The sequence below is a fragment of the Alosa sapidissima genome, chromosome 15, assembly GCF_018492685.1.
Source record: "Alosa sapidissima isolate fAloSap1 chromosome 15, fAloSap1.pri, whole genome shotgun sequence".
NCBI classification, from domain to species: Eukaryota; Metazoa; Chordata; class Actinopteri; order Clupeiformes; family Clupeidae; genus Alosa; species Alosa sapidissima.
In genome coordinates this window covers 21,245,139-21,268,923 of record NC_055971.1, presented here as the reverse complement: position 1 = coordinate 21,268,923, position 23,785 = coordinate 21,245,139, and the positions used below count along the sequence as shown (strand labels likewise).

Below are 23,785 nucleotides of genomic sequence, written 5' to 3'. Positions count from 1 at the left end.
AAGAGAGCAAGACTGCCAGGAGGAGGGAGAAAAAAGGTTAGCGAGGAGTTGGACACAAAACTCTCTGAGTGGATCCATTCAATGAGGGACAATCAAAACCGAGTGTCGAGAAAAATGATCCGAAACAAGGCTCTGGAAATCTACCCTACAGTGAGTGATAGAGATGCGCGATTTCTGGCTAGCAGGGGTTGGCTGCAAAAGTGTTTAAATCGTAATGGCTTCGCATTGCGACGTCGCACCACAATGGCTCAGAAGGACCCAGTGTTGTTGTGTTTGATGTTGTTTAGCGCTTTTTCCATTAGGATGTTCGTCTGCTGCATGCATTTACGGGACACCTTGAAGATTTACTTCTCTCTCTCTCTGTCTCACACACACACACACATAGTCAGTCAGTAAAACTTTTCATTGTGTGGCATCACTTGAGTCTGCCAGAAGATGGCAACCTTTAAGATATCCCTTTTTTAAAAATATTTACATCCTTATGCATTTAAACTATATGGTGTGTGTGTGTGTGTGTGTGGATGTAAACATTGGATAGGCATAGATGTAAGCATTGGTTGGATGAAAATTATCTAGTGTCTAGAATGAATGCAATATTTCTCTTACAGTTTACATTTTACAGTTTTACAGTTTACAGTTGATTCATGCCATGATGACCCAATCTGAGCAACTAATTCCAATGAAATAAAAACTATATATGAATAAAGAACTATATATGACACTTGAAAGTCATTGTGCTATACAGGTTGGCATGTACTGAAAGTAGGCACTCAGATGCTGCACTTAATATTGCAGTCAGTGCTAATAGAACATAATTTGGAAATTCGTTGTATTATTTGGACGGGAAAAAATGTCACAGGGATTCCCTTAGCTGTGTGTGTTTCATCTGAAACAATGTTTACTAGTTAATCAAAGGCAGTAGTATTCTCCTACACTGTAGCTCACCAGGTGCATGAGATTGTATTTAGAAAAGTCAGCAGAGACCTAACTTTTACACTAGAGGGAACTAAAGGGTGACATGTCAAGTTATGTATATATATATATTTGAATTTCCCCTTGGGGATTAATAAAGTATCTATCTATCTATCTATATTTTACATCATCTTTGGGGTCTCCAGTTTCATGTAATTAGTGTTGATGTTGAATGCATCCTTTTGTGAGCCACCTCAATGCACTGATGCATGGAGACTCTTTATTGGACAGTGAAGGTTTCAAAAGTTGTTTTTTTCGATAGCTGGCATGTTACAGACACTTTTCTAATGCATGAGTTTGGTATGCTGCATTGGATTTAAAAATGATCTAATTACAGAAGGGACCATCTTAGCATCTGACTGGCAAGACTACACTACATCCCAAATAGTCTCTCTTTATCCTATTGCAGAGTGCCCTTTTCAAAAGGGAGGCCAGTGTACCCTGTGCTAACAAAGAGGTAAGCTCTTCTAATGATTCTGCCTACATATTTCATTTTGTGGTTTGTAGATGTCTCCCATATCCACAACCCTCTTGGAGATTCAAAAGTGGATTCCAAGACACAGCATTAAACCCTCTAAGTTCCACTCCTAGATCTATCAGTGAAATGCCATGTTAATCATACCACTAGAAAGTAGGGTCACGGTAACGTATACTCAGGCTGCTGCCTAGCCCTACGACCTGTCAAGTCCCTGTAACAACATAGGAGATGAGAGAAGACAAAAGTAAAAAATGTGACGTGCACTGGAATTTATTTAGCCAGCCATGTTACATAGTCATGAATAAACTGATGATATTCCAGTTTTTATAAGTAAGTATAAGTAGTATAAGTATATCTTTTGATCCCGTGAGGGAAATTTGGTCTCTGCATTTGTCCCAATTAGCGAATTAGTGAAACACACACAGCACACACAGTGAGGTGAAGCACACAGTAAAGGGTACTACATTCTCGCCACTCCCGACTTTTTTTTTCAGATGCGCACGACAAGCAGGATGAGTTTGAAGCCAAGATCAGGGAGCATGCGTGCCTCTATACAAACATCAACCACATTCATGCATTTCATATAGCCTAGCCCACATCTTAAATAAACACGATGTTTGAATAGTCAGTTTGAGAAGAGAGGGAAATTAACCTGGCTAGGTTACCAGCGAGAGTTTGTGATTTTTAAAGTTTGCTGGATAAGTTAATGAACCTACCAGAGAGAGATGTAACACAGGGAATTAAGATGAAAGAACTAGGACCCAGGGACATTCCAATAATCCAGCAAAAGGTAACAAAGATGTATTTTCAACCAAAGGATATCTAAGACCCGAAAAAAATCTCTTTCCATCTTAGGAAATTAGGCTAGACAAACTCATCTCTCAGCACCAGCCAGCTAGCTAAAATTTCCCTCGGGATGAATAAAGTATCTATCTATCTAGCTGCACACACTTTGGAAACTAGATGGTAATGACGGTACTGTAGGCCTAGTTGTGAATAGCAGCAACCGAAGTCTGAAGTATCATCACAGAGGGTAGTTTTTGCTGCCATTGAGGCCAATGCCAATTCAGGAGAATATTGCAACTAGTGTCGCGACCACCACGCGCGAGTATAAATTGTTACGGCGCTCCCCATGACGTCACATTGTTGTGCTACCGGTCGGGAGTGGCGAGTATGTTGAAGGCTTAACCCGGAGCAGTGAGCTGCCTGCTACAGCGGCGCTCGGGGAGCGGTGAGGGGTTAGGTGCCTTGCTCAAGGGCACTTCAGCCGTGGATGTGGGCATGTAGGAGAGCAGTGCTCAAACACTTTCCCCGCCCACATTTTTCCTAGTGGTCACTTACATCATCGTTCTACGCTTATTTGTGAATTATTATAATAATTATTATAATGACTTTATTGCATTAGATTGTGTTATGAATGTATGCATAAGACATTGACCTTCATAGAAAGTGTTATCGCAATGTCTTTCCATTATGACTGTGTGAAGACATTTCATTCATGTTATACCTAAAAACAATTGTGATCTTATTGACTCCTCAGTAATAAATCTCATTACAATAATAACACGCAGGAAAATATTGTAAAAAAATCTTACAAAGTATTCTGAAATATCATACCATTTCTGGAAACCATTTTTTCTTAAAGTCTGCCAATTTCTGGAAAATTATCGTAATGTTAGATGTCATTTTAATGGTTTTATTTAGGATAGCTGAGTACATAGTAATTAAAAGTAAATACAAATACAGTGAGTAGCCTAAATAAAGTATAACAGTTATTCAATGAATGAATTATACCAAACAATATACAGTATACAGATTTTTTACATTAAGCTTCTATGTACTTAACACCTTTCTAGAGAAAATCTGCAGAATTTTCTTCCTTAAAGACTTTGTTTGCATACCATAAATGATTGGGTTTAAATTGGCAGGCACAACATGGAACAATATATAGGCCAATTTTCTCAAATATGGATAATCTGGGAAACGATGAAGTATTATAGTAAGGAACCCTGTCCACAACATAATCATATATACTAATAAGTGACTAGCACATGTCTGTAGAGCTCTGTTGTTGAGATCCTTGCTTTTTTTAGTCCAGCATATAATAGCAATCCTAAAGTATGTCACAAGAATACTTCCTATTGATGAACCAAAAAGTACTGCAGTAAAAACTAGCCCATACAGGTTATTAATGGACACATCCTCACAAGATAACTTGAACAACGATGCATTATCACAATAAGCATTAAGAATAGTGGATCTACAGCGAGACAACCTGATTGTGAGGCCAAGCAAAATAGCCACTAATATAAGTGAAAAACCCCAAGCAGAGAGAGACAACATCACAATGGTCTTAGTTGTCATTATTGCAGTATATCGCAGTGGGTTGCATATAGCAACATACCTATCAAAGGCCATTATGATTAATATCATATGTGAGGCTGAACCAAATGTGTGACTACAGAATGCCTGTGTGGCACACTGAGCATATGTGGTTAATTTTTTTGGCACAAACATGTCAGCCAGCAACCGGGGGAGTAAAACTGTATTACCGAAAATATCATTGACTGACAGGTTGCAGAACAGAAGATACATGGGTTGGTGTAAGGTTTTCTCTGTTATGATGAGTATAAGCACGCCAACATTGGATATCAGCAGAGTGAGGTAAAAGAAGAGCACTGCAAAGAAGACAGGGTAAACGGATGACTCTGAGATATCCAAACCCTGAATTTCAAGTATGTCACTGTTAATAGAGTTGTTTTCCATCTTCATCAGTATGTACACCTCTTGCACAAAATTGAACAAAATAAACAGTAAAAACATGGGAAACACATAGTCAGTTTATACAAGCCATACATAGATATAATAAATGAAAATACAGTTGAGTAGTTATTTACCATTATGCTAATCCAGGACCTTGAAACTCATGATGCATCTCTTCACTGGTTGTCACTAACCATGACTGTGATGCATTTTGCATGATGTAAATTTATATAGGCAATTTTTTCTGAAGGCCTCCTATACACTGGAGATATGGGAGTCATGGGATCGCCTTTAGCCAATCAAAAAACTCAGACAATGACACTAAAAATAACGTTTTCTGATTTTTGATTCATTGCACCGCAACAGTTATGCATCAATCAAATTTCAGAGCGTGGCCTATAATGATTCTATTATCTATATCTTGTCAGATTGGGGGTGCTAAAACAGCTCAGATTCATGAAATTTATTGGGGCCTGTAAATTTCAGATTCATGTGAAATTTGTTAGGGCCTGTGAATTTCAGATTCATATGAAATTTGTTAGGACCCTGGTTAGATTTCCAAGCGTTTGAAGGAAAGAGAAATTCCAAGGCACTCTTATTTTACAAAAATGCATTAAAAGACTTTATTATGACATTCTAAAACGCATGGTCACTGGCAAAAAGTTTAAACAAATTTTGTGGGTTGTCCAGTCCAAAGTTCGGTGCTTGGTGCAAGAAGGTCAGTCATGGGTATGTTTTGGGCGTAACATCCTTTAAACCAATGAGAATGACATCTGTCATTCCTTTTAACAGCAAGCAGCACAACTTCAAACAGCGTATCGGTATTTTGATACAGCAGCGCATTTGAAGGAATCTGCTTGCACGCGAGACCATATGGAAGTTATTCCACTGAACCATGCTTTACTAAAACCTAGCAGAGTATAGCCTACACACATTTGCCCTTGTCTATTATTTGAACTCATTGACAAAGTGAAACTAACTTCACCGTGGTGTCAGTCTACAAAACAGTACAGTCAACAGTTGACAAAACAGTTATACACAGTTAATTACTTTCGCTATTGACTGACAATAGGTTACCATCGAAAACATAGGCTGGAAAAAGCAACACTTACCCCAATAATATTCGAATGACTGAATAAAAAATATTTATCCTGCAGAGGAGTTGCTACTTACATCTCGTGAAAGTGTGTCTTCAGCTGTGCTTCATATTTGCCCTCTTGCCTCTCACCTAATCACTTTTTTCCGTCATTACCAATTTGCAAATGTTGGTGAATAAATTGTGAGATGTATTTCGCAATATCTTTATTTTAATTATGTTTCCCATTGTAATCGTGTAATTTGTCATTTGTGTTGTGCACCTGCCCATATCACTGTTGATAATGCGCTCTTAAAATAACATAAAAAAACTCACCATGGATTTCTGACCAGGTTTCTCTTAGTCAGTGACGTAATGCATTTTAGGTAGTGTACGATAGCATTGCGCAAGACCCCTGCTTAGGTCGTTAATTGCCACACCCCTTGGTGTGTTGCTCAAAAGGGCATGGCGGAAAACTGAAGTCTACGATAGGAATAAGCTTTGCGTTGTGATGATTACAGACTTTAGACTGCGCTTTAGACAGTCATGATAGAGGCCTTTATTTTAATGGCTACAACATAGTTCAAGAGTTGAAAGAGTGCTGAGTGACAACCCATGTGTAGCAGCACAAACAGCCTTCTTCCCCTTTCCTGTATGGAAGCCTTATTACAGACACCTCAGTGCAAGGTAGTGAACTCGCATGTAGCAGATACAAAGACCACTAGGTGGCTATACATTATACACACATAAGATGAGACCAGATAAATAAAGCTCTGGAAAAAATTAAGAGACCACTGCACATTTTCTGATGTCATCCTACAGTTGCTGAGTCACATTCAAATGAGTTGACGGTCATATTCAAAATTAAGAGACCACTGCAAATTTGAATATGACCGTCAACTCATTTGAATGTCACTCACTCTTCTCTTCCAGAGTAAAGATCGTTACAGAGAAGGACTAAAATCAATTTCTTCACTTTAGGCTGTTACTTCTGTGTCAACTCCACAGTGTAGCTACACCTTCACTCCTACAGTGTCGTGACCCTACACTTTGCCCTGTGAGAAACTTTTGTCCACTGCCATTAATTCAACTGCCAGCATTGATACGATTTGCACTAGCTTTGCACCGATTTCGGAGGAGCCTTAAAATGTATGTTAACATATGTCAAGGCTATGTTATTTGATATGGTTTCATAGGGCTTAGAGGTGTTGTTAAAGCCTATAATAGCCCAATGTTTTCTTGTCAAGTGCTTTGTTTGTGGCCTTTTTTATAATAAAGAGCACAAAAGAAATAGCTGTTCTGTCCTCCATAGTAGAACTTTATGTAGGCCTACACATTTAAGAACAGATATTGGGTTCTGCTCAAAGTCGTGCAACATAAAAGTCACGTGAAAGTGACGAGTAACATAAAAAGTTACTTTCCATAGAGGGTAACTAAGTAAAGTAACAGATTACTTGTTTAAGAAGTAACAAGTAACGAGCAAACACTACTTTTTAAAAATAGCTACCCCAACACTGGTTAGGAGTCATGTTTAATAGGGGTTTGTCCATAGGGCCAGCTCACTATGCCTGGCTCTAAGAGAGGGCCAGAGACTCGGAGTATATTAGTAACCATAAATAGCTTAGTGCTGTGGACAACAGCAGTCTACCTTAGTTCAATATTCCATTACATTTAATCATAGGCTACTGCAATTTAATACCATTGTTAGCTGTGCTTATATTGCAATCATGCCATATCAGTGTAAAATGTAGCTCAAATGAAATAATACTAATAAAAAAATAGCATTCCCAAAAGTATTAGCAGGGAGTCCCACAATTATTCAATTATTTTATTCAAAATGTGTGAACTCTGAACTCTGTGTCTTTGCATACACAGCTCAAGTTGTGAACAAGCAATATCCTAAGTTCTCAAACTATGAGAGTTTTATGAAGTGCTGGCAAAACATCTGAAATTACCACTTTCACTCACCTGATGAGAACTTTGTGAATTTGTATGAACATTTGAATGAGTGAATAAAAAATAGAAATAATTATCCCAGAAAGTCCCAGAAATATGACTTGAATAGAAGTTAGTTAGTTATTAACAATTAATTGATAAACTTGTAGAATACTTTGAAACTTACATTGTTTGCAGGTAGGTAGGCCTACATTTCATTCCGTTTTCAATGACAAACGTGAAACAGCGCCAAAACAACCACCAGTGGACAAAAAGAGTATTACATGTGTACCATCACCATAGAGAATGAATGGGGAAAATTACGGAGGTTATAGTTTGACGATGTCGTATTGCCATGCGGGCCAGATGCTATATATCACGGACACGTTTTGGGGGGCCACCCAAAATGAGGTGGCGGGCCGTAGTTTGGGAACCACTGGGCTGATGTATTTGTGAATGTAGCCTGCACAATGCAAAGAAATAAAAGATAAACTATGGTGCATTTCCATACTCATAGGTATGAATATTAATCCCGAGACACTTTAGGTCTCTCTAATCTCATCCCAGAAAGATTTTCTTTGACTTGTTTTTTGAACATTTATTTTATCTAATGACATAGCAAACATGATGAATTGAATCCACATATCTTTGCACTATGCAAAACTATTTTCCACTAGCCTAAAACCGTGAGACTGAAGGCTAATTACGTTCACGTTCTTCTTAAAGTGACAGGCACTCAATTACACCACAAATGTGATGATATTAAAGACAAGTGTAGCCTAATCATTTAAATATCAATATGATGTATTCAAATTACTAAATATGTTAAGCTATTTTTATGCAGATCATAAAATACTATAAATAATTAACAAAATATATAAAGTGTATGAATTCCAAAAGATGAATTAGAAACCTACGACAACCATCACTTTCTATGTGTGTGTGTGTGTGTGTGTGTGTGTGTGTATATATTATGTATATATATTATGTATGGAGGGTCAATCAAATTATATGATCACCACTGATGTGAACGATCACACAATATTCAATTTTACTGATGACGTCAAGGTGGTGGGGCCAGGGGCGCCTTGATACCACCCGAGACCCCCCCCCCAACCGCAAATATTAATTATGATTAAATGATACCCGGCCCGCGATCTGACCCGACACATAGCGTGCGCTTTTGGTTAATAACATGCAGTGTAGCCTATCATTATTCAGCCTATGTAAAACCTTTACATAAACAGGAACAGAAAGTCCTCGAATCACGTCAGCCTACCCATGACATCGCTTATCAAACAAGCGTTGGACTTTTACAACACTGGCTGTAGGCCAAGTTAAAAGATGGGTACACATATGGACGTTTAAAAGCTTTTCAAAAGTGCATGTGTTTGTCGTGTCGAGGGGTTCCCCAGGAGTTTTTTTGAAATTCTGTCTACTTAACACACCAGTTTAATGTAGTTTGTATGGGACAGAAATACTTCTAGCCTACAGAACAAGCTGGCTCATGTGACGTGAAAATGGCTACCTTATGCATTATCACTACACTTCATGGAGACAGACATATCTCAGGTTAACAATGGAGAAAACATAACATAGACTATTATATGTGCGAATGGGTTAGCACAAACTTAGCTGTTAGTGAACGGAGATGTAGATCACTAAGTCATTTCTTTGCGCCACAGTCCATGTTCTGCGTTCACTCCAATGAGACAAGTGAAATACATGTTTTTAAAGCCGTTTCATTTCCAGGCTATTTGCTACGATATTTATCTGCTATGCCCTCTGTTTTCATGGACAGTTACAGGAATCCACGTCATTCGTTTATCGTTGCTTCAATCCTACCCACGTTATCTCCAGAGTATGATAACTTTGTCAGTCAGTTTCAGCCTCTTCTGTAGCTACACCCGTTGGGATTTATTATGTTTTGTTACACTATGTTACACTTTAGAATTGGAGAAGACAAAGGGGGCCTCTGCATGGATGTAATTGTAGAGCAGTGCGATGTGCTCAATTATTTAGGCGAGCTCCAGAGTAGGCTAATGACGCTGTGAATACGGACACGCCGTTTATTATTATTGATTATCATTATTATTATTATGAGGCCCCTCATTGGTCGAAGCCCAGGTAAGCCCCTGCATTAAGGTGTCAGTGGGTGGAGCCCCTAAATCAAATCAAATGTTTAAAAAATTGCAAAAGTATCGAAATCGAGATTCTTGACTTGGTATTAAAACAATCATTTTGGTATCGTGACAACAGGAGTTGGGGAAGTGTCCCCACCCAAAGCTGAGACCAAACCTACACCCTTAATAAAATGTTTCTCTCTGTAATAAGAACTTCAGTCTATCACCACTCCAAATGTTCTTTTTGATACTTTCTAGACCTTCAACCAAAAGACTATCTGGATTGCTATTGTGCATACAGTAACGTGAAAGTGTTTGGCCATAGGATAGTCTAAATGGACTTTTCTAATAGCGTTCTTATGTTCAGAAACTCTGTCACTAAGCCATTTCTTAGTGCGGCCTATGTAAAAGCAGCCACAAGTACAAGATAAAGGGTATACTACAAACATGGTGTTACAATTCATTAATGTTTTGATGCCATATACCTCACCTGTCTTAAAAAATTTAATGAACATCACAGGCATGCCTATCATATAGGTATCTTACAGAGCCTGCCTCTCAATTTATAGACTTTCATATTAAGCCCTTAGCCCAACAACTTCCATCATTCATCCAAGACAAAACCAATTGTACTTTCATGTTTGGGGTAATGTTATGGGGCATGCTTTGCTCCTAACTATGCCAACCCTTTTTAGGTCTATGGGAGAAAGACTTTGTCCAACAAAATAACTACATGGACAAGATAAAATGGTGGTGGAGGTACATTGATGACATCTTGTTGTTTTGGACTGGATATTGTGAGGAACTGTTGCAGACATGCAACAGATGAAAATATCATGTTAAAAGCTTCACCAAAACTGGCTTAAGAACAACATACTTTTTGGCCAGTTTTAACATCTCAGATGTATGTGATACAGACCTTGAGTGTGAAAAGCAGGCTAACGTCATGTCAGACTGATTCCCACAGAGGGCCTATGATACAGAGATTGTGAAGAATGATTACAATAAAGCCCTGTCTACTTCTAGATCAGAACTTTAAAAAAAAAAAAAAAAAATACCGGTAGGCAACCTTCAAGACAAAAGTAGGTCTAATTGTTACTAAATACAGATCCCAATTTCAGTTTAATGTCACTGCTATTACATTGTAACACCCTTTAGAAATCAGAAGAGAATGAAATGTCCTCAGGCCAATTCTCACTTCTGAACTGATATTCAAGAAGTGGTATGATGTTAGGGCATTGAAGTGAAATTAAACTTAAATTTGTCAAAATGTCAGTTTCACACAACCTCTAGAAATGGCCTTTATGCTTCTGTTCACATTGCTACAGACCAAGGCCGCGATTAGACAGGACACATTTTTTTGTAGTGAGATCCTTTTTTTATGTTGTTTTGTATTGGCAGTAAGCGTTTTGCGCACTGCTTATGCGCCCAGAGTGCCTCACGCTTTGTGAGCTTGCTGCGCCTCCCGTTTTTGCAGAAGCACCTTGGATTAAAGAAACTTTAACTCAAAGTGGTAAAGCGCCCTCTTTTTACATGCGGCAAAGTGTGTCCTGTCTGATTGCACTCCTACAATGTTTTGTTCAGTTTTCTTCCTGATGTTCATTCTTTTGGTATTTATGCCATGTGTATTGACATACTTGTTTTAGAGGAGCTCTTGCTGGACAGCTGCTAGAAACCCGAGCATCAAATCAATCAAATCCATCAAATTAACTTGTATATTGTTCTAAATGACAGCATCTAATCTAATCTACACTTACACAATTATAATACCTGTTCCATCATGCTGCTGAGAAATAAAATAATGACAACAGAAGATAAATAAAACAACCTCATGGTTTACATCATCAGTTCAGAGCAAGGCCTAAATTCACTAGGTGCAGGAATCACTGTGGTGGCTGAGGCATTGTCTTTGACAAGCTGTCAACATTAAACATTGTTTATTGTGTGCATGATGAAACTAATGACCAATGTGGAATTATATCTTGGGGGAACTTTTAGATCTGTTGTCTCTACCATTTGTTTGTTTGGGAAATTTTATTGGTCGTCATAATAGAGGGAGCATCAGACATTGTTATCATTGTTCAAAAAAGGAAACAAAACATGATTAATCAAGAGGGCTAATTAGTCCTATCGTTCCCTATGCTCATACACTCTCAGGAGAATAATAAACTAGCCGTGGTAACAAAAAAACATATAATTCCCTAAGCTCGAACACCTTCACATGAATAATACAAATTACTAAATCTTTTTATTTATTTATTCTTGTTTATCTTTTTGAAATCTATGTAATAATGACATGTCCAGCATTAAAATCTATTATATAATAATGTCACTGTAAAATCTGCTGATCCCAATAAAAGCCAAGATCTGATTGCTAATGTAGAGCCTTGAATGTGAAGGCCATGTCATTTAGGTTGCAGTTTTACAACCCATAACGTAGGTAAATCTTTCATGCAACATGTGGCATGCAGTGTGAAAACCACTGACTAATGCAGCCACTAGATATTAAGCCCTCATTTGGCTCTTAATATTTTATCACCAACAATGTCCACACATTAATTAAATTAATGGCATTTCCTGTTGAGCAGCTATTTCCCTTTGGACTCTTTCTATTGTGACCAAGAGCAGGACTGCCTTTTTCTCTACTGAAACGGCCTCAATAGGACAAAGTGATGATTAGGGGGACAGATTGAATGAGCCAGGTGGGGAATTTAGCCAGGACACCGGGGAACCAACTACTCTTTGCATAAGTGCCATGGGATCTTTAATGACCACAGTGAGTCAGGACCTTGGTTTAACGTCTCATCCGAAGCATGGACATTCATAACACAAAGACTCAAACCAAGAAAAGCTAGATGAAGTGCTTTTAAACTATGTTAGCCGGTAATTGCTGTGTTGAACGGTTCGCGAGAAAAAATATAATTCAATTTAATCATACATTCTACTGAAGGTTTTGCGTCCATTCATCTCGTTGGAATACTTCACGAACCCTTCTTTTAACACATGACAAATCACATATCAGAATAAACAGCAGACCTTACCGAACACAAAGGTGTAAAGCAGTCCCCTGTATAGTTAGCCGTTCCAGAGTAATCCAGTTTTGAATTTGCAGTAAATTTCAACATGCATGGATGTCTCCAAATTTGGGCTTTAAGTTTTACAATGTGTTTAAATTGTTCCACATGATTTCATAACGGGCCAAATACAAAATAAATGTTACAAATATCGCCTAGATATTGGTAAATCAGAGGACAGCTGACTAAGTGTTTGTGAAAGTAGCCTTAATGATCACAAAATGCTAAGCATGCATCTTGGCTATTTGAGTTTCTTAAAGCTGAGCTGTGCTTAAATTTAAATTGTTCAATACATGATTTCATAGCAGGCCAAATATAAAATACATTTTATATATAGCCTAGATATCTGTTTTTATTAGATGATCAGATGATTTACAGTTATATGTAATATGTCATGTTTCATGTTTTTGTAATGTTTCATACAGTGATGCATGCAGGTCTACTGCAGTGAATAGGCTAAATACAACTTTGATCATTTTTATAGCCTACTACTGTATAGTTAACTTTGGCCTTGGTGCCCTGACATGTGGCCTTTGTGCCCCCCACCAAATATGCCCAACTGAAGGCCAAGTGGCCTTGCCCCCAGAATGGTGAAATTCCAAGTCTGTACAGCGCCCTCCACATGTATTAGTTACCCTCGTAAAGTTCAGTAAAAAGAAGTATAACAAATCATTTTTTGGTCTCATAGTTTTGTCCCCAAATGGAAACAATGAAGAAAAAATAAACCCTGTGTTCCAACAATTGTATGTCCAGATCAACAAAATGAGTTTTGTACCTAGACATTCACCCCACTTGAATACCGGTGTTTCCCCTGTTATTGCTTTTTATAAATGGAATCTTGATTGATTTAATTTGGCCTTTTTAACAATAATATACATTAAAAAAAATCTCTTTAATGTCAAAGTAAAAGCAAATTTATACAAAGTAATGTTAATTAATTAAAAATATAGATTGCAAAATAAGTGATTCTATAAATATTAATTAAATTGATCAAGATTCCATTTATAAAAGCAGTAAAAAAGGAAATATCCAAAGGGGGTTAAATACTTTTTATAGGCACTGTAGGTTTTGAATCATTAACCTGGACCCAGCCATGACCCACTTTTACTGTCTTAGAAGTCACTCAAATTAGTAGTTGTGGGGTTCTTTCAGTCATGCTTCTAAAGCCTGGATGAACCCACACAAACCTGATTTCTGAATCACCAAAAACAAATGAACCAATCATAACTGCTGATGCGGGTTTTATATGATGACAGACAAGGGAGTATAGTTAGAAATGTTCAACACAATCAATGGCTGCACTGATAGCATTAGTATTTTAATTGGAATTGAGTAAACAGCTGCATTTGTTCAGAGAAAATATGTGTTTGCTGTACTTGCAGAACGTTTTGGTAAGAATCCAGTGTATCAATTTCAGTTTAATTTCACTGTTGGTTACACCGCTTCGAAATCGGAAGTGAATGAAAGGTCAGCAAACCCATTCTCAATCTGAACTGAGATTTGAGAAGCGGTCTGATGCTAGACAGGCTAGTGAACGACTATAAAGTGCTACCAGAGGGAGGACAAGTGATGGCAAGGACGGGTTAAAGCATACATTTCTTCTTCTACAAGACTTGCATGTGTTGCAGTTTTGTACTACTACTGTACTACTGTATTTACTAGTCAAATAGATCATCCTTTATAACTCTGCTTTTATCCAGGATCTGCCATATACCAGTCTGATATGAATTGCCCCAGCCACTGCCCTCCCTTTGTGGAGGGGCTGCCCATTGCCTTGACCCAGCCCAGCATGGGGTAGTGGGAAAAGCACTGAGATGGTTAATTAGAGTTGTTGGTTAATGATAGAATCTTAATCTTAACCAGACTATATTTTCTTCACTGCAATGTTTGTCAGCTGAGTAGTGTTTAGCTTATGTTTATGCAACCTCTAAGCTTCAACCTTTTTAAGTTTCATCATGGCCTAGCCTTTTATGCCTTCTCTTCTGGCCTCAGAAAACAACTTATGATTTAGTGAACATTACTGTATGAAGAATCTCATTGCTAGGCCAGCTGCAACAAACCGATTTGGATCCTCTCTCACATTTGATTTCCAAGGGGCATTATATTACCAGCTGTAAAAAAATAAAATAAAATTGGTGCATTAAAATCTTACCAAATCCTTTAAGAAGTACATTGAGGCATACGAGCCCTTTCGTATTGTCTGTTACGTTGAGGTCATCTATGCTTAAACCTTGTCATCGGTCAAAGGGAAAGCATAGCTCCAGTCACTTTAGCTTTAGATCATTTTAGAGCCAGCAGCTAAACCATATTCCAAGCCAATATAGCCTATTCTCAAAATATCAGTTTTACACAAACTCTTGCACCTGGCCTTTAGGCTACTGTTGCTAGCCTATACACTCTTCTTCCTGATGCTCTTGATTTTGATTGTTATGGCCTGTGTATTGACATAGGCATACTTGTTTTTGAGGTGCTCTTAATTGACAGCTGTCAGAAACCCTAGCATCAAATTCATCAAATTAACTTGTATTGTTCTAAATAAAAACCATCTGATTTAACCTACATTGTGTTAGAATATCTGTTCCATTCTACATGCTGCTGAGAAATAAAATAGTCACCAGTGTTTTGTTATTTGTTATAAAATATTGTTTATTTTGTTCAAGATAAAATGTAAAATTAAACATTGTTTATTATGTGCATGATGAAACTGATGACCAATGTGGAATTATATCTTGGGGGAACTTTTAGATCTGTTGTCTCTACCATTTGTTTGTTGTGAAAGAAAGTTTTGATGGTCGTCATAATAGAGGGAGCATCAGACATTGTCATCATCATTCAAAAAAGGAAACAAAACATGTTAGAGATTAATCAAGAGGGCTAATTAGTCATATGGTTCCCTATGCTCATAAACCCTCAGGAGAATAATAAACTAGCTCTGGTAACAAAAAACAAATTATTCCCTAAGCTCAAATACCCTCATTTATAATACAAATAAATCTTGTTTTATTTATTCTTGCTCCAACTTTTTTAAATCAATGTAATGTAATGACAGGTCCAGCACTTAAAATCTATTATATCATGTAACTGTAAAATGTGCCAATTCAAATAAATCCCAAGACTGACCATGATCTTCCACCAATATCTGCACTAAAATTCTACAGCTTGGAATACAAATATGAATTGGAATACTTGATAAAGAGTGTAATTTAGAGCCGTGACAGTTGTGTCATTTGGGTCTACAACCCATAACATAGGTCAATCTATGAAGCAATATGTGACATGCAGTGTGAAAGCCACTGACTAATGCAGTCACTAGAGATTTGGCCCTTGATATTTCAATGTCCACACATTGATTAAATTAGTTCCATTCCTGAAGGGCAGTTATTTCCCTTTGGACTCATTCTGTTGTGACCAACATCAGGACTGCCTTTTCCCCTTACTGAAACGGCCTCAATAGGAGACTCGCACCAAGAAAACATAGGAATAAGGAAAGAAAAAGATCATTGACCTGCTGGATGGCCCAGACAGATTTTGATTTAAAGTGTACAGTACAAGTATTTCATAGAATTCATGAAACCATGCACTCTTTTGAGGTTCCCAGGGCCTCTGCAATAAAAAAAAGGCCCTCATCACAGACCCTCCACCACTTATTATATTGAGTGTTTGTTGCCAAAAATATATATCTTCATTTCATCTGACCATAGGTAGAACATGATACAAGGGAATGTCCCAGAAGCCTTTAGCAACTCCAGCCATTTACATTTGTAATTAAATGACAGGAAAGGCTTTTTCCCTGCAATTGCCTTTACATTTTTGCATGGAGATCACTTTCCCTTTATTTGAATTGTCTACTCTCTTCTCTTTCCTATTGAAGAATGACAAGCCTCTGTGTCACATCATTATCACCTTAGTGAAACAGGAAGTCATGGATTAATTTGAAGACGTTGAATGAAGTTCCATTTTCTAGGGATGTCAGTGATTGTGGCACATGCTTTTCCTTTCCAGGTGATTTTCCTCAATTCAATATCTAAGTCAATGTTTTACAGTAAGCAAGAACAGGGCCCAGGCCCAGAAACCAGTAGTTTCATTCTGCACACTTCTACAGACAAGCAAGATCTGTGAAATTTATATATTTACTTTGGCTACAAGAACTAACTTTTAATCCATGGCACAATATTAGAACCACATCTGTTGAAATAGTTGAATTGTACCATGACCTATCAATGGCCTTTTACATGTTGTATGGTTGATATTTTCTAGACTAACCGAAGTCATACCGAAACAAAATTGTGTCATACAATGCTAATGATATGTGCAGAAGTAAATTTTATGGCTAAATAAGTTTCCTCTTGAAAATACAATAAATTTGTTTTTATCACTGAAACTGACATCTCTTGTTATTTGAACTGCAAGTTCACGAAAGATAACAATAATGTTTATTTTTCTTTATCATTTTATTTATTCTCCAAACCACTAGTTTAGTAAAATTGATTTTAATAGTATTTTAAAAGTTTATTTTATTTCATGAAATTCTCAAAGAATAATTCATTGGATCAACTAATCATTAACGTGTTAGTGTTTAATGGTCTAACACAATACCCCAGAACCTCATTCCCAACAGAATTCTGTTGCAAGCCTCATTAGCGACAAAGTTGCAACAGTTATCAGGAGGCTATTCCATTCTCGGAGGACTAATTATCAAATGTCACAGTTAATAGCTCATCATTAGAATGGTCACCCAAAGGATTCATTGCCTAAACTATTTCAGGGTTTAGCTGATGCAATAGTATTACTAAGGATTTTCATACGGCATGTATTTCAGTGACATGTGTTTTGAAAAGTGTTTGTTGGGAAAAAAGATTACTGGAAAAATATACGGATGTCACATCTTTATTGACAGACAGCATTCTTTCCATAATAACATACCAGTTTGGAATCAGAATGTAACCTTTTAACAATCAATAATGTTCATGCATATATAAATACTACTATTACTAATAATTTCTATGCACATTAAGCCTACACTTGTGATCATCAATTTATCCATTATTTATCTATCCATTATTTATTAACCATTAACCATCCATAATTTATCTATCCATTATTTATTTTGGGATTATTCTTAACTCATGTGATTTAATTAGAGCCAAAGAAAGCGCTTATTTCATACACCTATGTCTAAAATTATTTTTGGTGACTTTCATGTAGTAATGTTGTACTTCACCAATTGGCCCTACCATTTCATGTAGGCCTCATGGCAGAGGTTGTATTACACAAAGCACCAATTAACAGTAAGCTGGTAATGCGACTGCATTGAGGACTGTGCAGGGCCTGCAAGCACTTCCAAGAGGGTTGCAACTAGACTCAAACGGGGGCACAGCTGACACGTTCCAGTCGCTGAGTATATGCTCTATATATTAGTTTACATGACAGTCAAAGGGAACGACCACAGTAATGTGTAGAAGCGCATTCTCAATAATAATGACTTACTTTCTGATTGAATCTCAGCCCCTCACAATCAGAATACAAAGTGGCCCCAAAAATAATGTTGAAACATGACTAGGATTTCACTGCATCAAGCATCTGTGAATGTCACTGACCTAATAAATAACACAATATAATAAGGCAGTTATAGCCTACGTGTTTGTATTAAATGATGACAACATATCATAGTACTTAAATTATGATGACACCATATCATAGTACTTAAAGAAAAATTCCGGTATTTAGCACTTTGAGTCCCTTTTCTGGTTTGTTTTGGATGAACTAGAGTGGTGGACATCGAAATTTTGACGATTGGTCCTGTCTCGACTTTTCTGACTCGTTTTGAATCGCCTTTGAGTAGTCAGAGTGGCTGCCTACAGGCATGCTCAAACATGTCCTAAAACAACCCTTAAAAAAAATTACGGTTTTTAGCACTTTAAGGCCCTTTTCTGGTTTGTTTTGGATGAACTAGAGTGGTGGATACCGACATTTTGACGATTGGTCCTGTCTCGACTTTTCTGACTCGTTTTGAATCGCCTTTGACTTCTCAGGGTGGCTGGCAATGGGCATACTGTAGTAGGCTACTCAAACATGTCCTAAAACAACCCTTAACATTCGTTTTCAAAACTGTGCAACTCACCGAGTGGTTAGTGGTGTTCGTTGATGTTCCAAAACAAGTAGCGTAGCCATGGGCGGACTGGCCATCTGGCATACCGGGCATTTTCCCGGTGGGCCGACGCACCTTTTGGGCTGATAGAATAGGCTATATAATTATTTTGCCCAACGATCGGCCCACAGGAAGGACAATCAGCGGCCCATTGGTTACATTTTCATATTGACACTGGAGTGATCCAATAACAGCTCACGTCAGGCCCCACCCCTCCAATTTTGGCTCAGAGACAGGATTCTGTGAGCGCATCAAAAGTTAATCGAAGTTGCCTACACGAAATTGCGGCGGTTGCCGGTAGGCCTAGTGACAATTGTGCAAAATTAACACCAATGTAGAAGCTTCAAAAATACAATATTGCAAGTAGGCTAGCATATGTCAGCAACATGTTGAAGTTCGTTGAGTTTGAACGAGGATGTAAGCAAGCATACAGTTGAGGGACATAATGTCAGCAACATGTTGAAGTTCGTTGAGTTTGAACGAGGATGTAAGCAAGCTTACAGAACAGAGAGACAGTGCAGGTGGTGGAGAATGCGAGCGAGCCTAGTTGAGGCTACATGATAAGAACTCAGTGGTGGAGCAGGTAGGCTATGTATGCCATGCTGACGATGATGATTATGATGACTTATTAATTGCGATAATGTAATAATATGGTAATGATAACATAGTAAGGTCGTGCTGTGATTATAATAACAATAGCGCAACTTAAATTTTCTAAATTAATGATTTGCAAACCTGGACAGCAAAAGAGTGTCAAATCAACGTTAATTGATTCAGTTGAATAAGTTTCCGTCAGATGGCCAAAATTCAACATTGATTGCATGAGTGATGGTTGGTCTCTCAAACTAGATAAGGTTTCTATCTTGGAAGGGTTATCATAGTAAAGATGGGCTAAAAGACTGTAGACTGACAGAAATGTAGGCTACAAAACGTCAAGTCATGCACAAGTCAACTATAACCTATATAATATGCTATACTGTTCCAAAATGCTTGTAGCTATACTGTTCCAAAATGTACCATCAATGTAGGTACAGTAGGCAGTATATACAGGAATAAAATATTTCCAGCAACAGCCCTGTTTATTTTTGTGTTGTTTCAGTTGTCCTACAGTGATAACTGGTATAAATTACATTAATGTCTATGACAATCTGGGTAATTTAACTCTTTACACATAGGCTTCAGTAATGTTTTGGTGCTGCTGTAAATTGAGCATTGTATAGTTTAAATGTAGCTTATTGGATAATTTGAAATGATACTTTGAATTCAAGCAGAAACTCTTTAATAATTGCTTGTATAGACTACTTGAATATGGAGATCATGTGCTCCATGGCTACCTCTGATCAGTCAGAGTGATAGCCAATGAGGCCTACATCACTTTCAGTGCTCCATGACAGTGTATTTAAGGGTAATGCAAAGATTTTGTATTTAATTAGGCGTGCCCGAGTGATTTGAGGGCCGCTTGGGCCAAATATGCCAGGGCCGATTTTTGGTCCCAGTCCACCCCTGAGCGTAGCGAAATACAGTTTCTGTCGTGTTTTATTTGGCATTTTGTAAAATCCCATTGATTTCTGTTGGAAGACTCATTGCACGTTGATAGCTGCGCCACCGTCTATGCTTCAGGTTCAAATATTGAGCGGTTGTGAATAGTTCCACAATAGCAAATAAGACGGCTGGAAATCATCCATTGCGCCGATATATTTGCTTTTAATAATCAACGAACACCACTAACCACTCGGTGAGTTGCACAGTTTTGAAAACGAACGTTAAGGGTTGTTTTAGGACATGTTTGAGTAGCCTACTACAGTATGCCCATTGCCAGCCACCCTGAGAAGTCAAAGGCGATTCAAAACGAGTCAGAAAAGTCGAGACAGGACCAATCGTCAAAATTTCGGTGTCCACCACTCTAGTTCATCCAAAACAAACCAGAAAAGGGCCTTAAAGTGCTAAAAACCGGAATTTTCCTTTAACATTCGTTTTCAAAACTGTGCAACTCACCGAGTGGTTAGTGGTTACTTACAATATTGCACAACAATGCACAAGAGATGAAGTAACAGGAAAGTGAATGTTTACCTGTAAATATCTACTGTATTCTTTGGTGCCCAATCCGGTATATAGCACATATACAGTGGCCTGCTATTGGAGGACATGACTGCAATTGGGTGTCTCCTTTTGTCAAGACATCTAACCATGAGTAGATAAATACTCCCTATGTTTTGTTACCTACTTTATTAGGGTACCGCAACGCCTTACAAATTTCCATCAAACTGGACTCACATTTTATATGTTTTTAGACAATTCATGTATTTAGCTTTCTTTTAAATGGCACAATATGTGCTCACTGTCTTAGAAATCTAACATCGAAACAGCTGTTATGGAAAATGTTAGCATTACCTTTGAACTTAGCCTGGATCCCTTTTTTATTCCAGATGGGGCAAGGTATCCCATATTTTTCTTTGGGCTAGTGATATACCTGTTTTGTATATCTTGCAACCTGACTCTGCTTGGACTCATTATAGCGAGGAGAAACCTTCACAAGCCAATGTATTTCATTTTGTTCAGTCTACCATTTAATGACCTTGTAGGGATCACTGCAATGCTACCCAAAGTCCTGTCGGATATCTTAACAGATAGACATACAGTTTATTATCCTCTGTGTGTTCTTCAAGGCTTTTTACTTCACATGTATGGTGGCGGAGTTCTTTTCATCTTAGCAGCAATGGCCTTTGATCGATATATTGCGATTTGTTCTCCATTACGGTACAATTCACTCATGACACCCAGAGTGGTGGTAGCAATTATTGCAATTGTTTGGGCTCTGGATTTTGTTTTCATATTTACAATATTTGTACTCCAGGCCAGGCTACCTCGATGCAAATCTAAACTGATGAACGTGTTCTGTGACAATCCCTCACTTCTCAAGATGACATGTGGTAATACTTTTATTAACAACATTACTGGCTTGTTTAACACTGCTCTCATGCAAATAATAAGTATATCTGTCCAAGCGGTCTCCTATGTCAAGATATTGATTGCTTGTCTGGTTACAAGGCAAAATGAAGCAAGAAGCAAGGCTATCAACACCTGTGTGGCACAACTGGTTATATTCTTCACTTTTGAACTCACAAGTACTTTTACAATTTTATCACATAGGTTTCAAAATGTTTCACCTGATTTACAGAAGATTATGGGTATGCTGATTTTTCTTGTTCCTCCTATTCTGAACCCTATCGTGTATGGACTGAACTCATATGAAATTCGACGTACCCTCTTTGGTAGTCACACAAAAGTGTCTATATAAAACTGTAGCCCATTCTGCAATCTTTTTTATGTATATAGTATACTCCTGTCTCTAGTGCAGTGACTGTTGTACAAATCTATACGGGTTCTTTCAAAATAAAATAATGACCATATGTTTCATAAGATGACCTGAACTGTACTGGGAGAACACAAACCTTGGCCTCTTCTTTAGTCCATGCATCAGCCCTCTACCAAGTTCCATAAAAATCATAGGCCTGGTCATTTCTGGATAACCTTACTATCAAACAAAGAAACAGAATTTAAAGCATAGCATCCTTCATGGCAGAAATATTGCACATCCACTGATCTTGATTTCTCTCATTTGTAGTGTGATGTTAGTGAAAAGTACCCTACTATATGTGACATTATTGTTAATAATGTTTTATACTAATACTAATCTGAATGTTTTCTTTCCTGACCAGAAATCTGTTTGAAGAGTGTGTTTTTATATCTACATCTTTTCTTTTTTTTTAATAGGATGAATGTTATACCTTTGGAAAGATTGTCATGTAATGTTTAACAGATTGCATATATGACACTTGGAGGTGACTGTGTACTGTAGGTATGAGGACTTTGGTTGCTTGTACAGTAGTACATTGCTAAATAAAGCTGTTAGGTGTGGAGTTTTTGAACTGAGATTGTTCAGTCTGCAAATTTGGTTGAACTAAAGCAAGAGTAATGTCATAAATCCATATAAAATTAACAAAACAGTTTGTATTAAATGCGAGGGCCCGAACATAAAGGATGCTGAAGTACTGACTAATCAATGCTGATCCTTCCTTGTTCCTTGGATACAGTACAGTGGCCTAACGGCTTACAAGACATCCAAACAATAAATGGCTGACAGTGGACTAAAAAGTAACAAGAATTGCAGCTTAGACACACAGTCTACGTTGTTACATGTATGGCTCCGTCACATGTTAATTTCGGCTCCCATATTAACAAGTCGTTAGAGCATCAACACTGTCCTCATCATATACGTATCTCAGATGCTTTAACAGTGACCCAGCAAGAGAATAGAAGTGGCAGCAATTTGTTCCGCTTGACGCGAGCGGTTCTGTGCAGAAATACATTAAAAAGACTGGTTGAAAGTCATAATTTGGGTTTAAAAGGGGAAAGTGAATGCTACATGTGCATTATACAGTAATAGAAACCAGATGAAGGCTATTATTACATTCTGTTGATGAGTCAATATTCAGTGAATGAGAGTAGGCCTAGTTTTCCCTGCTTTCTCTCTCTCTATGGCAACCGAGGATAAACAAAATTGCATGACTGCTTTCTAATAAAAATGTGATTATTTTTAGGGTTTTTCTTTTAGCTCATATGTTGCGGGATTATGGCCATTATCAAAGGCAAACTCTACGTAGAAACTTAGTAGCAGCCGCATCAGAGATATTTCTAGTGTGAGTAAATTCTGCTCACAATTTAGTAAAATGTGTGCACAATGAACTAAATTGAGAGCACAATTTAGTACAATGAGCATACTATTTAGTAAAACGTGCACACATTTTAGTAAAATGAGCACACCATTTAGTAAAATGAGCGCACGTTTTCTGGATATACAGCAAAAAATATCTTGCAATGACCCCTCCAGACGGGCTCACTCCGGTTTGGGCACCTTCTCTCTTTCCACCTGTGCGCTTGCCTGGAGCCTCGGGTGTCGGGAGAGCTCAGGCTTGTATAAAGGGATTTACTGTATCCATAACCCATATTAAATAGGGATGCACGATATATCAGCGGCCGATATATTATACACGGGTTTCCCGTTTACCAACAAAACTAGATGCGCGCGCAGCCGTGAGGCAGAAGACGCTTGGTGGCCGTCCACAACGTTATAAACTTAACCTAAATAGTCGGCTGCTGTAAGCTACAATCGGATTTTTTTGTATACCCCTGTTGTCTCAATGATAATAACATCTC

General features: G+C 37.8%; 2 protein-coding genes across 2 annotated transcripts; one reads left to right on the top strand and one right to left on the bottom strand.

Moving 5' to 3' along the window:
* Positions 1-3,283: 3,283 nt before the first annotated feature.
* LOC121683719 (olfactory receptor 52E4-like) lies at positions 3,284-4,222 on the bottom strand. The gene has a single exon (XM_042063477.1). The coding sequence runs from the start codon at positions 4,220-4,222 to the stop codon at positions 3,284-3,286; it is 939 nt and encodes a 312-aa protein (XP_041919411.1).
* Positions 4,223-20,939: 16,717 nt separating this feature from the next.
* Positions 20,940-22,385, top strand: LOC121684605 (olfactory receptor 52B2-like). The gene is made up of 2 exons (XM_042064664.1): positions 20,940-21,756; positions 22,288-22,385. The coding sequence occupies exons 1-2, from the start codon at positions 20,940-20,942 to the stop codon at positions 22,383-22,385; spliced, it is 915 nt and encodes a 304-aa protein (XP_041920598.1).
* The last annotated feature ends 1,400 nt before the right edge of the window (positions 22,386-23,785 follow it).